The sequence below is a fragment of the Mustela nigripes genome, chromosome 3 (genome assembly GCF_022355385.1).
Source record: "Mustela nigripes isolate SB6536 chromosome 3, MUSNIG.SB6536, whole genome shotgun sequence".
NCBI classification, from domain to species: Eukaryota; Metazoa; Chordata; class Mammalia; order Carnivora; family Mustelidae; genus Mustela; species Mustela nigripes.
This window is the reverse complement of record NC_081559.1, coordinates 45,952,877-45,966,817: the sequence shown is the minus strand read 5'-3', so window position 1 is coordinate 45,966,817 and position 13,941 is coordinate 45,952,877. Positions and strand designations below refer to the sequence as shown.

Genomic DNA, 13,941 nt, shown 5'->3' with positions numbered 1-13,941 from the left:
GGGGGCTGGGGGAGGGCTGAGGAGCCCCTTTCCTTTCTGCTGCTTGGTCCGAGCTTGTGTTCCCCTGAGCTCCCGGTCAGCGTGCTTGCTGCCTGCGGCCTTGGCTCCTTGCCCAGGGAGAGCACAAACCCTACCCTCCCACGGCCCCACCTGGGCTATAGCTTACCCTCCCCCTGCCCAAATCCCTGTGCCCTCCTGCCCTCCCCTCTTCCAGGCTCCCTGGGTCCTGTCACAGCTCCCTCAGAAACACCTCCCCGATTTGCTTGCCTGCTGTGTTGAAGCTTGGCCTGCCTTGCCCAGGACTCTCTCCACCACAGGACACTGTCACGTGGCTCCTGGGGGCCTTGTGTTGACCTTGACTCCTTGGCCAGGTCCATGCATGGCTGCCCCTGGAAACCCCACAAACCACCCACACTTCTGCCCCTCCACCCCAGTCATCTCCAGGCAGCATCACCCCCCCTGATATCCGGTCCCGTGGGGTCTATACCCCATGCCGCCTGTCGGCTGGGCCTGGCCAGCACCACCTCGCCAAGGCTGTTCCCAGGGCTGGTAGGATGGAGGGGTCTCTGGGCCGAGGGTCCAGCTTTCCCCTCCCTGCTCCCTGGGTCACACCTGCCTGTCGGGAAGGCCTTCTCTCCCCACTCCCGGCATCCCGGCTCTCCTGGAACTGCCTCTGTCCCTCCCCGCTGACACCCCCTTACTTCTCTCCTGGCGTTGCTTCGCTCTGCTGCCATCTCCCGAAGACTCTCGCCCAAAGCCGTGGCCTCTCTCTGATGGGCAGAGATGGCATCCTCAAACTGGGCTTGCAGGGCCTTCAGCTCCGCTGTTGTGGCACTGACGGTGGCCTGGAGGGAGCAGCAAGCTGGCCACGGCATCCACGGGCAGCCCGAGGCTTGGGCAGCTGGTGGTCAGCTGAAGCCCATGCGGGCAGCCAGACGCTGTCCTCACACGGGCCGTCCCAGGTGGCTGGGGACCAGAGCCTGGCCTGGGACTCCAGGTCAATGTCCTCACGCCAACAGTTGCCAATGCTCCCGATGCCAGGTACCCAGGAGACAGGGTGAGGAAGCCGCAGAGGGGTCTCCCCACAGGGAGGGGTTGACCCTGCCACCCACGTCTTTCCTCTGGGGTCTCCAGCCCAAGGCCAGAGCAGGGTCGGCTGCAGTGGCCTAGTCAGGGACTCAAGCACTGACCTCTCTCATCCCTAAAATGCTGTTGTTGGGCCCACCCCGCTGAGGGTCCAAGAACAGCCATTTGGCAGCGAGAGGGCCCTGCCCTCAAATATCACCAACTTCAGGAGGCCTGGGGCTGGCAGTAGGCTCAGCGTTCATGCCTAGGAGCTCAGGACCTCCACCCTCACTGGCTGGCCGGGCATGGGAGAAGCCCCCCGGGTCCCACGGCCCCATGGCTAGGGCATCCTCTGTGGTCAGTGCAGGGGCTCACCCTTCCCAGACAAAGGGCCTCTAGTCCTACTCTGTGGGACCCTGCCTGCCAGCGTAGGGCCAGAAAGGCAGACCCCAGCTCAGAAGACATGGCAGTGGTGGGGCAAGGGGAGGCCCTGTCCCTGAGTCTGGGTGAACACAGGGCCCCTTCAGCCTTGGTTTCCTGAACTTTCACATAGGTGGGGGCCTTAGGGAACACCCACATCACTGTCAGCCTAAACATGTAGTCACCACAGATGCATCCGGAAAGTGGCTACTGGACCACTCCCATAGAGACCATGCAGCCCACTCAGGCGGCCCGAACATCCCTCTGGGACTTAGCTCGCTCCGAATCTGCCCTCCTGGGGCCTCAGGTCTCAGGAGGGTCCTGTCCAGCACTCACTGGTGGGGCCACCCAGGCTAAGGGTGGGACAGAGCATGGCAGGGGCTCCAGGGAGGGAGGCTCCTGGACAGGACTTTCCTGGGTGCCAGGAGCCCCTCCAGGCAGCTCTTCTCCGAGTGACCGTGTCAGGCAACCATGGGGTGAGGGGAGGAGAGTGCAGAGACACTCTGGTGGAGCCCGCCCCCCCCCCCATGGCACACAGCTGTGGGTGTCCCACCCATGGGGTGGAGGCACAGGGCCCCCAAGGTCATGGCCCCCACTCCAAGTCCTAGTTGCTGCTGCCTGCCCTGACCCCTGACATGGGCTCCAGGTGGAGTCCAGTGTCCCAGGTGACCCAGTTGGTTGCCCGAGGCAGCCTCAATGCAGTGGTGGGCCAGTCCCTACGGGGTCTCTCCCACACCTCATGCCTCAGGGATGCCTCTCTTCTGGCTCAGCTTGGGCGTCCTTCTCTGTTGGCATCCTTCTCAGTGAAGGTCTGCCTCGGGCACAGTGCTGGACTTCCCAGGTTGGGTTTCTCCTTTGGAGGCATCTAACAAGCAGGCCCCAGAGGCCTCACACTTGTTTACTGCAGTTCCATTCCAAGGGCAGCTCAGGTGCACAGACGGGCAGAGCTGGATGTCTGTGGGGCTAGCTGGGGCCCAGGTCTGGGTTCCGCCCTTCTCTGTTGCTGGCTTGCCTGTGGCCCCAGGCCCTCCTCTCTCTGGCTTCTTCCTGGCCAGGCCCACTGCTGGGGAGCAGGGACCGATTCTCACAGCCCCCACCCACCCCCAGCTTTGGTTCTTTTGGTCTTTCCTTCCCATTAAGACAGTGTTTCCTCCCAGAAGGAGACCTGGATATTTCCCAGGGGACATTCAGGCTCAGGGGGCCAGGATGGAAGGGGCTGTGTCCCCAGGACCAGGCAGGAAGAGGGTACATCTGGGGATCCCTCTGTGCCCGCCAGGCTGGGTGCTCAGGGTCTTGCTTGGGCCCCCAGGGCTCACCTCGGCTTGTTCATGCCGGCTCTGGGCCTCCTGCCGCACCTGCTCCAGCTCCTGCGTGGACCTGAAGAGCTCTTCCCTCAGTAGCCTCCCCTCTTCTTCTTTCAGGGACAAGGCCTAGAGGGATTTGAGGGACATGGTGCTTGTGAGGCTCAGAGGCCTCTTTAAGGAGAGGCTGCAGCAGAAGAGTGGGTGGTAAAGCCTCTGCCAGGATGTGGTGTGTTCCTGATTGCACACCCCTGCTTGGGGAGGAGCATCACCCCAGAGGCATCCCTTGTCCTGAGTGGAGTCGATGGGGCCTTTTCGCTCTGTGTAACATGGCCCAACCTCTGTGCCTCTGCTCAGTCAGCTCTCCACACACTGGCTGACTGATCAGGTGGATGGATGATCAGACACAGAGATGGATGGTGGATATGGATGAACAGATGAGTATGTGGATAGAAGGAAGGATGTGATAGATAGATGGTCAAGTGAGTGGTTAGATAGATGGACGGCCATATGAATGTATGGGTGGATAGTTGGGTGCAAGGATAGTTGGATGGGTATTTAAGCAAATTGATGGATAGATGTGCAGTTAGGTGTGTGAATGGAAAATTAGGCATGTGGATAGATGGCCATGTATGTGGGACATCAGCTGGGTGTATAGATAGAAGGATGGCAAGTCAGGTGAATGGATGGATGGATGATGGACAGATAAATGGAGGGACAGGAAAGTACATGGATGGATAGATGGGTGGATGGATTGGTAGATGGATGGGTGGATGGATGCATGGATGCATGGATTGGTGGGTGGATGGATGGATTGATGGGTGGATGGATAGATGAACTGGTGGATGAATGAATGGATGGGTGGGTGGATGGATGCATGGAGGCATGGATTTATTGATGGGTGGAGAGGTGAATGGGTGGGTGGGTGGATGGATGGATTGATGGGTGGATAGATTGGTGGGTGGATGGGTGGATGAATTAGTGGATGGATGGGTGGATGGATGGATGATGGGTGGGTGGATGGGTGGATGCATGCATGGATTGGTGGGTGAGTGGATAGATGGATTGGTGTGTGGATGTGTGAACAGATTAGTGGGTGGATGGATTAGTGGTTGGATGGATGGATAGATGATGGGTGTGTGGAAGGATTGATGGGTAGAAGGGTGGATGAGTGAATGGATGGGTGTATTGATGACGGATGGGTGGATGGAAGGATGGATTGATGGGTTGGATGGATTGATGGGTGGATGGATGGATGGATGATGGATGGGTGGATGGAAGGATTGATTGATGGGTGGGTGGGTGGATGGATGGATGGGTTTCTGGATGGATGAGCAGGGGGGTGGATGTCTGTCCACCAGAACTTCTGTGGAAGACCATAGTTGCAATAGCAGTGACCTAGAAAGGTTGCCCTCATAGCTCTCTTGCTGGTTGAGAGAAGGCATGGTGATGTGGATGTGCATGTTTCCTGCTGCCTCATAGTCCCCTGTCACCTGTTGCATCTCATGTTCCAGCTGGAGGAGACTCTCATCCCTCTCACGCTTCAGGCTCTGAATCTCATCCTTCAGAGCCTCCCTCTTGGCTGCATTCTTTGCCACCAGCTTCTTCTCCTGTTCCAACTGACGAGCTGCCAATTCCTTCTCCTCTGTCAGAGACAGACTCAGGTTCTCCTGGGCCAACATAAAGGGACAGGCTGTGATGGCTGCATAGGTCAGGACATGTGAGACCAGCAGGTCCTAAGTGGGACCTGGTTCATGGGACAGACAGCAGGGCAGGACAGGTCCCCAGAGGTTGGCCACTCCTGCCATATCACATTTGTCTCACATGGTGACACCAAAGCAGGACCTGAGTCTCTCCTTCTGCCCTCCCACATTTATGTAGTGGTTCATAAGCCCCTCCAGAGCCTCCACATTCATAAGATGTATAATACATCAAGCACAACCCGCAGGGAAACCTCCCTCCAGCTACTGGCCCTCAGACTGCAGCCAGGTCAGCTTGCATGGGGTCTAGTCTCTTTGGCACACAGGCCCCAGGCTCTGGGTGGCTCAGGCTCACTTGAACTTCGAAGAGTCCTCCTCTGGCCCTAGCCATGGCATGGCTAGGGCACCTCTGTCTCCTGGCTGGTCTCCTAGGCTCCCGCTGCCAGTTGTTTGTTGCATTTTAGGACATGGTAGACCCCAGGGAAGTGACCAGGCAGCTGGGCAGCCCAACAGAAACAGACCTTCTCCCTCTGGAGCCGAGCCAGGTCCTCATGGTGGGCCAATGCCTGACTCTCCAGGGCCAGCTGCCCCTCCCGCTCTTGCTGCGCCACTTGCCGCTGAAGCTTCTCCATGTCCCACTGTAGCTTTGTCTCCTGGACCTCCCAGGAACTTTTCAGCTGCTGCATTTCCACTGTGAAGTGACAGGTGCATCAGGGGCTGGCCACGAGGCCCCCACAGCACAGAACCTCCGTGGCCCTTACGAACCCCCTGTGGAGTGCCAGCCCCATGGAGGGACAGCCACCTGTTCTGAGGAGGCTGCCAGAGCCAGGGGACAAAGCACTCCCTGCCTCACTGTGTGCGTCCTAAGTTCTCACCTTGAGGGGCAGGGACCCAACTTTCTGATCTTGTGGCCATAGCCCAGTTTGGTGTCTGGGCCCATCCCTGGAAGCAGGTGGGGTGGGTGCCCATCCCTCCCAGACAAGAGTGGCAGGAGCTGTCCAGCCCTGTGAGCTCCAGACCTGTGTCTGCTTCCCTTCGGGGCACTGGGGAGTGGAAGCAGCATATCTGGGGACTGAGATCCTCTGACAGGGGGAGAAGATCAGAGAGAGCCCCCACGGGGAGCACCTTGCAAGGCCTGCTGAGCGAGCCGCATGCTCTGGGCCTCTCCCTCCAGCTGTTCCCTCTGTGCCTGTAGCTGCCTGGACAACTGCTGGGTCTCAAAGAGGCTGTTCTCCAGAGAGTCCCTCTCGGCCCTGCAGAAAGTCATCATACAGTGGGGCCTGTCACCCAGGCAGTCCTGTTGATGAGGGATGGTGCAGAGCTCATTTCTGAGACAGTGGGACAGTGCCCTCCAGGCCAGTTTCACAAATCACAAGAAAAACAGAATAAACATCTCATTCATTTTAAATCTCTAGAACCAAAGTAGGCCCTGCACAAAATAATCTTTCAGATGGATTAAAAAGCTAAGTGAAACAAAACAAAACAAGCAGCAAATAAACAACTCAGAACAATATAAATAGTAGAGGGGCACTGGTGGCTCAGTCGGTTAAGCATCCAACTCTTGATTTCAGCTCAGGCCATGAGCTCAGGATTGTGAGATCAAGCCCCAAGAGTCTCAGCCTCCTGGAGCAGAGGCCCGGCAAGACCAGCCAGGGTGCAGGCAGGGGCCAGGCAGAGACCCCACCCATCTCTCTGGCCAGCAAGTGGCCCAGTACCCTGCGAACTGAGAATGTGTCTGTGGGGCTGCTGCCTCATCAAGGCCCTGCTGTGGGGGCTGTAGGACCTTGAACCCTGGGGTCCTCCGTCACTGTCATGCAGCCCACAGCAGGAGAATCAAGCTACAGCAGGACTCCACGCCCCTGCTGGTTGTTGGCATCACCTGGAGCTTGTTAAGGCTGCCATGGTCACACCCTCCAGCCCACAGTGCCTGTCTGATAAACACACCCTGTGCCTGCTGGGGGTCACGTGTGCCCGGGACAGGTGGCTTGATGAGCCCCCAGCAGCCTTGTCAGTAGAAGCTCAGACTGCTCACTGTGAAGTGCAGTTTAACGAGCAGCGGGTTCTGTCTGGGGGTCACTGGGCTGGCAGGTGCAGGGACCCTGGGCCCAGTGGTCAGGGCTGGGCTTGAAGAGGGGATCCTGGGCTCCTGAGGCCTCTGCCCAGCCTCTGCCATTGATCCGGGCCCAAGATGTTGGCAGGTGATGGGCCTCTAACCCCTGCTCTTCTGAGTACCTGTGGGGCCTGGGAGGGGTCAGCAGGCAGGGATCTCCACTCCTGCTGACCCAGAGTAGAGTTTGTTAAGTTTTCTGTTCCAATTTCTCTATCAGCTTTCATTTGCAAAAGAGGCTTGTCTGTGAAGATGTTTAAGGACCTGGGACTCGAAGGGTTCTTGTGACCCCCAGATTCTGGAATTCCAAGAGGAAACCTTTCTACAAAAATACTTAGATATTCTCAAGAGAGCCTGCAAGTTTGGGGTCAGAAAGCCACCAGCTTTTGGATTTCCACAGAGACCTTGGAACTAGCTCCGCCCATGGGGCAATAGCCAACAGGCACCTCGTTCTCACCTCCAAGTGCCTGTTTCAATCCTTCTGCAAGTGACTCCTGATGGTCTTTGAAGCTCATCTTGGTCTCAACCTCATGGTTCCCTGGGGCTGACACTGCCCCTGGCTTCAGGGGTGGGCACGGGACTCCATCCTGCCAACCTGAGCCTTGCAACTCCTGGGATTGTTTTAGAACATCTAATCGTTCATCATGACCAATGGCACAGATTTTGGATTTTGTGGGGAGAAGGGCACTATGTCTGCTGGAGGAGGGAGTCTGGAGTGCCCATTGACCATTTACCACCTCTTACTCTGAGCCTCCCTGAAAGCAAAATTCCCTGAGTTAAGTAGTACTGAGCAGGGACAGACAGGATCCTGATAGCACTGTGGAAGCACCTGGATCCAGCCTTGCCTGAAGCCATGTGTACCCTGAACTTCTTAGATTTATGAGCAAGACATCCCATGATTTCCTTCTGCTGGTCTGAACTGGGTTTATGGTTACTTGGAATCTGGCCAGTAGAGCCACTTTGCTCAGGAGGGCTATCCCAGGGTTCTCACTAGATTCACTTCTAGATGTTCCTCTTATCCAGGCACTGTGCTTGCCTCTTGCTCTCTCCCACATAGACAGACTTGCTCCGATCTATAGTCTTGGAGTATGTGCCTGTCCACTGTCACAATGGAGGCCCTTCAAGGATAAGGCTGTGTGGACACCAGTTGTTGGAAGGACTCCGGGTACCTGAGGTCAGCTGCCTCCTCAGCTGTGAGCTGGACCTGCCTCTCCAAGGCCTCCTGTTTGGCCAGCAGCTGGGTCCGCTCATCAGACAAAACCTCCTTCTCTTGCAGGGCCCTCTGCAGAGAGTCCATCTGGGCCTCCTGGTCCTGCAGGCTCTGGGCCAGCTGCTCTTCCAGGGCCTGTTTCTTGCATGTGACCTAGGGGAGAGAGCAGGGACAGTCTGGCAGAAAGTAGGAGGGTGAGGGAAGGGTGAGAAAAGAAGCAATTTTGTGCAGAATAACACAGAGGAAGAGGGGGAGAAGAGGGGTGAGGAGAGTGGACAGAAGACAGGCTGGACCTCAGAAGGGCACGTGTGTGTTTTCACAGCAGAGGGGCCTCCTCTCCTGAAGCAAAGGCAGAGAAGTCCCTGATCTGAGCATTCCCAGGGGAGAGCCTGCCCCTGATCTAAATGGTAGCCTTGGTTGGCCCACAAGTGTCCAGGGAGCAGAAAACATGAAACAGCAATGGCAGGAGAAGGTGGCAGAGGACAAGGTTGCTGTAGACAAACACTTCCATCAAGAACATCACAAGACTCTAGACAGGATTGGACACAAGGATCTGTACAAGGCTTCAGAGAGCTACCACGGCAGTGGGGATTGAAGGAACTGAGACCTAGAGGAAGGGACACAGAGGACTGAAGCCACCACTTGGCATCTCTTCTGTCCTCAGAATTTGTTCATCTAGAAGTTTTGGCCTCCATTTCTCAGTTTCTAAAACTGAGAGTTTCTGACGGGACTATGGCCTCAGGGGAACAAAAACTCAAGATCAGAACCATCATAGCAGAGGGGCCATAACAAACAGCCCAACTTTCAGTTGCACCCGCACAGGGCCTCACCCTGGTAGTGGAATGGAATCAGAACTAGATCATCCCTCATACAAGCTGAAGCCCAGGTCTGAGTCACTAACACCAGGGACTGTGGTGATCATTTACTTTACTGCCCACCAGAACCAGAAGTAAGTCTTCCTGGAAGAATAGAGTCACCAAGATCCTCAAGTTATTTCTACAATTTTTGACCCATGATATTTGGCATTTAATCAATATTACCAGGCATATCAGGAGATAGGATCATATAGCAAAAAAACAAAACAAAAGAAAACAAAAAAACACATGTAAGAACATAAAATAAATACCAATGTCTTCCTGGCCTCTTGGGTACTCAGATATTGGAGTTGTCAGACACAGAGTTTAAAGTAGCTGTGATTCAACATTTGAGAAGATGGATGGCAAGATGTGGAATTTCACAACAGAACTAGAAACTAGAAACAATTTAATTTTAAAATACAGTGACTGAAATTAATAAATATATGGATTCAATGCCAGCTTAGACAGAAAAGAGGACTACTCCTCTGGAAGATAGACAAAAGAATGTATTCAGACTGAATCATGAAGAGAGAAATGGATGAAAAACACAGGAAAGAGTATGACAAGATGGGACAAGATAAGAAGGTCCAACATGTGTACAATTGAAGTTGCAGTAGGAGAGGAGAGGGAGAATTTGAACAGGTATTACACAAGAATATCCCAAATCCAGTAAAATCCATCAAGCCACAGATTTAAAATGAACCATAATCCTCCAATAGGATAAATACAAAGAAATTATCACAGACACAGAGCATAGTAAAGTTTCTGAATACCAGAAATAAGAAAGACACCTTTTAAAACCAGAGGGAAAGGGGCACCTGAGTGGCTTAGTGGGTTAAAGCCTCTGCCTTTGGCTCGGGTCATGATCCCAGGTCCTGGGATCAAGCCCCACATCAGGTTGTCTGCTCAGAAGGGAGCCTGCCAACCCCCTCTCTCTGCCTGCCTCTCTGCCTACTTGTGATCTCTGTCTGTCAAATAAATAAATAAAATCTTTAAAAAACCAAAAAACAAAAAACAAAAACAAAACCAGAGGGGAAAACACACGTTACTTTAAAATGAGCAACAAGAAGACTGACATCTGATTTCCAGGCAGCAACAAGAAAAGTCAGAAGACAGTGGGATGAATTCATCAAAATGCTAATGGCAATAATGGCTATCCTAGTATTATTTTATGACCTATTAAAAAATCCTTCAAACATTGAGACCAGAACTTTCTGCTTCTGATAATGGTGAAGGAGGTGGTTGAAGACCAGCCCTCCGGTACCTGGGGCAGCTGGAAAATTTTGCAGTGTACCTGCAACATAAGAAACTGTATGATGGCCCAAGAGCTGCCAAAGCAGTCAAGACCCAAGCAGGGGTCCGTCCAGCTGAGCCCGACACTGTACCACAGATCTCCCTCGTGGTACTGGCCAGCTCCTAAGTAGTTCAAGGCTCCTTTGCAGCCTTGAATAAGGCCTTACCTAAAGGCTGGGGACTTGACTTATGGTTTCAGCAGGCTTACAAGACCAGGGAGACCTAACCTTGAGTTCAAAGCTACCAAAGCAGTTGGGGAGGTAAAGATATCAGAGAGGAGGGGAGATTCAAATTCTGTATTGTTTTTAAAAATGGTATTCCTTTTTTCTAAAAATAAAATAACTCCAAACAAGTATGGGGCCAACGGACTATGAATCTGAATGAGAAGTGGGAGCCAAGGATCTGAGAAGTCACATAGAACTTCTGGCAGTCTTAACAGAATTGGGAAAACAAAATCTGGAGGGAGGGCTCACCAGAAGGTAGAAGCTTTGGTCAGTACCCGGAATGTCCACTGAGGGGCCTGGGAGAACTATGTTGTACCCACGTGCACACCAGAAACAGGAAACCGCTGCTTTTCACAGAGGCCATGATTATGAACACGGAAACCTTAGAGCTCACCAGTGAACTTGGTGAGGTCACGTGACTCAAATTTCGTAGGTGAGACTGTACTTCTCTACACTAGTAATGAATAGTAGGAAAATAAAATTAAAACAGCAAAGCAATTCACAATATCAACTTTAAGAATCAATTTAATCAAATGTGGGCAAGACATTTATACCAAGCACAAAACACAGCGGAGAGAATTAAGAGAGATACCACTCCTTTATGGAGGGACACCGTGATGTCGTGAAGGTGTCCAGGCTTCTGAAATTGACCTGTAAAGTCAGCACAATCTTAATCGAGGTTCTAGCAAGCTTTATGGGGGTGGGGGGAGCGGGGAATGACAGAAATTTGCAAGCTGATTCTGAAATGTATCACATGGATATGTGAAAAATTTAGGACAGTCAAAAGCCATTTTGAAAAAGAAGAGTAAAGTTGTGCCTGGAGGGCTCAGCTGGTTAAGCATCTGCTTTTGGCTCAGGTCATGATCCCAGGTTCCTAGGATCGGGTCCTGCTTTGGGGGGGGGGGTATCCCTGCTCAGCGGGGGGGTCTGCTTCTCCCTCTCCCTCTGCCTATTGCCCCAACTGTGCTCTCTCTTGCTATCTCTCTCTCTTTCTCAAATAAGTAAGTAAAATCTTAAAGAGAAAAAGAAGAATAAGATTGGAGGACCCACGCTACTTAATTTCAAGCTTTATTGAGAAGTACAGTAACCAAGACTGTGTGGTCTGGGGGAAAGAATGAGCAGATTGCACAGGTCAACAATCTGATCTGTGCCTCTAGGTGCAGACATATGTTCAATTTACTTTCAACAAGTCACTAAGGTAATTCAGGGGAGAAAGGACAGTCTTTAAAAACTGGTGCCGGGACAGCTGGGCATTTGTATGAAAAATAATGGACTGCAGGTCTTACTTTACATGACACTCCAGGGGCTCACACATTTTGGGGGCATCAGAATCACCTGGAAGTCTCCTTACAATCCAGATTTCTGCTGCCAACCCTGCAGTTTCTGGCTCAGTCGGTTTTGAGCAGGGCATTTTGAGAATCTGCATTTCTACCTTGTTCCCAGGTGCTGCTGCTGCTTCCCTAGGAAGCACACTTGGAGAACCATTGCCATACTCACAGACCCCTATGTTAGAGTTGGGTGAAGATACAGGCGAGCATTTGGTTGTCCTTGGGCTACATAAAAGTGTCTGAGACAGTACCTAAGAAATGCTAACCACACATTTTTTTAAACCTGGCAAATTAGATTTTACCAAAGTTAAAAACAACAGTAAGAAAATGTCTAGGCAAGTCACAAAGGTGAGTAAACTATTCCAGGTACATCTGACAAGGCACTCGCGTTCAAGATACATCAAAAGTTCTTATATGTCCATAACCAAACACCCAGTAAGAACAGGCACAAAAGTTGAACAGACACTTGACAAAATACGGTATGCAACCTTCCAGCGAGCATAATAACATGTGCTCAGATCATCTGTTATCTAGGACATGTCAGTTCAAACCACCATGGTATATAACTTCACACACACACACACACAGAAGAGCTGAAAAGCAGAAATGGGTGATGCTAAGTGTGGACGAGGCTGTGAAGCCACTGAAAGCCCGCCCCGCCCCCCACAGGTCCGTTGCTGGCAGTGGAGAAAGCAATGCAACCAGTTCAGAAAATCACTGGCCCGTTTCTTATTCGGTTTGACACCCACCTACCCAACGGCCACATTCCCCTCCCTATACATGTTTGCAACTCATACACTTATGTCCATGGCCGCCTTGTGCATCAAAACCCAGACTGCAAAGAGCCCAAATGCCCAGCGGCCAGGAAATGGGAAAGTGAATGTGGTTTATTTCTTTTTTTTAAAGATTTTTTTTTTTTTTTTGACAGAGAGAAATCACAAGTAGATGGAGAGGCAGGCAGAGAGAGAGAGAGAGAGGGAAGCAGGCTCCCTGCTGAGCAGAGAGCCCGATGCGGGACTCGATCCCAGGACCCCGAGATCATGACCTGAGCCGAAGGCAGCGGCTTAACCCACTGAGCCACTCAGGCGCCCCGAATGTGGTTTATTTCTATGTGAAGTGTTACCAGGCAGTCAAAACCCTGGTCACCACGACTAAATGCGATGGCACTCCCTGACATTGTGCAGAGACACGGCCCCAGCTCTGCGGCTCCCTTTACCAGAAGCTCTCAGACAGGCGAAACCGTGCATGGGTGGGGTGCGTGGCACAGAGACTGCCTGGGGTGGGGTAGACCTGAGGCCCTGGGGAGACCATCCTCCTCTCCTCGGTGCCAACCATGCCGTGCATGCAGTGGTCACAACTCGTGGACCTGCGCGGTGGCTCTTGAGTGCAAATCACACTCCAGTGACAGAAGGAGGGAAGAGACGGGCTGGAAAGGATGGGACAGAGCCCGAGGGACAGAAGGACTGGGAGCTGAGTCCCAGAGCACCCAAGACAGCTGGTGGCCCCAGGTGCCCAAGACTATGGGCGCAACGTTCCACATGGGGCAACAGGCTGGGATTGGAGGAAAGCAAAGTGCTCCAGGGTCACTCCCCACATAGCCTGCCTTCCTCCAAAGGCTGAGGTCTGGGGAGAGTGGGGGAATGAACACATGAGCAAAGACTGAGACACAACAGCGAGCACAGAGAGGTCCAGGGAGGAGAGAAACAGGACAGAGGAGGAAGCAGTGACACTCCTGACCCCCAAGTGTGTGGAAGTCACGAGACAGAGCCTTTCGGTCCTCGGAGGGAGTCCTAGGACAGGCCCTGGACATGGGGGACAGGCTCCACGTACAGATTCTCTGCATATCACGCCCCCCATCTCCTCCCCACCAACCCCCGACCCCCGCACCGGGAAGCCGGTGTCAGAGCAGACTTTGAGTCTGGCCACAGTGGTTAGCGGTTAGCTTTGGTGGCAGAAGGCACTTCAGCAATCATCCTGAGCCAGTGTGGCTTTAAAAAGGTGACCTGTGGCCTTCCATGCCCCAGAGAGCCGGGCAGGGCAGCCCTGCTGGGTGGGAGTGGGGCCTGGGAGCCTGGCGGACACCTCACCTGGTCCACCTGCTCCTGCAGCTGGGCCTTCTGCTGCTGGAAGCGGGCAACCTGCCCCAGCTGCTGCTCTAGCTGCTGCTCCAGCTGCTGCTCCAGGCGCCCGCAGGCCCGCTGCAGGCCCCCGCGCTCCGTCTGCATCAGCTCCAGCTGCTGCTCCGCCCGTACCAGCCGCTCCTGCGCTCTGGCCTGCTCCTGCTCCAGTGCCTTCTGCTGCTCCCGCAGCTGGTCCCGTTCCTGTTCCAGCTGCCATGGTGGCAGAGGGGTGGTGAGGGGGGTTGCAGGCAGGGAGGCAGATGTGTTCCATATGCCAGCACCCTCAGTCCTGTGGGCTGAGCACCCCGCCCGGCCT

At 53.6% G+C, this 13,941-nt stretch overlaps 1 protein-coding gene across 1 annotated transcript in view; it reads right to left on the bottom strand.

The window, feature by feature from the left end:
* Window positions 1–13,941, bottom strand: part of CROCC2 (ciliary rootlet coiled-coil, rootletin family member 2) — a 59,985-nt gene that overhangs the window by 21,308 nt on the left and 24,736 nt on the right. The window contains exons 14-20 of the mRNA XM_059393892.1: window positions 13,593–13,835; window positions 7,763–7,956; window positions 5,612–5,739; window positions 5,008–5,177; window positions 4,280–4,456; window positions 2,802–2,915; window positions 702–845 (exon numbers count right to left, since the gene is read on the bottom strand). Coding sequence (XP_059249875.1) covers window positions 702–845; window positions 2,802–2,915; window positions 4,280–4,456; window positions 5,008–5,177; window positions 5,612–5,739; window positions 7,763–7,956; window positions 13,593–13,835 — 1,170 coding nt within the window. The remainder of the gene's footprint in view (window positions 1–701; window positions 846–2,801; window positions 2,916–4,279; window positions 4,457–5,007; window positions 5,178–5,611; window positions 5,740–7,762; window positions 7,957–13,592; window positions 13,836–13,941) is intronic.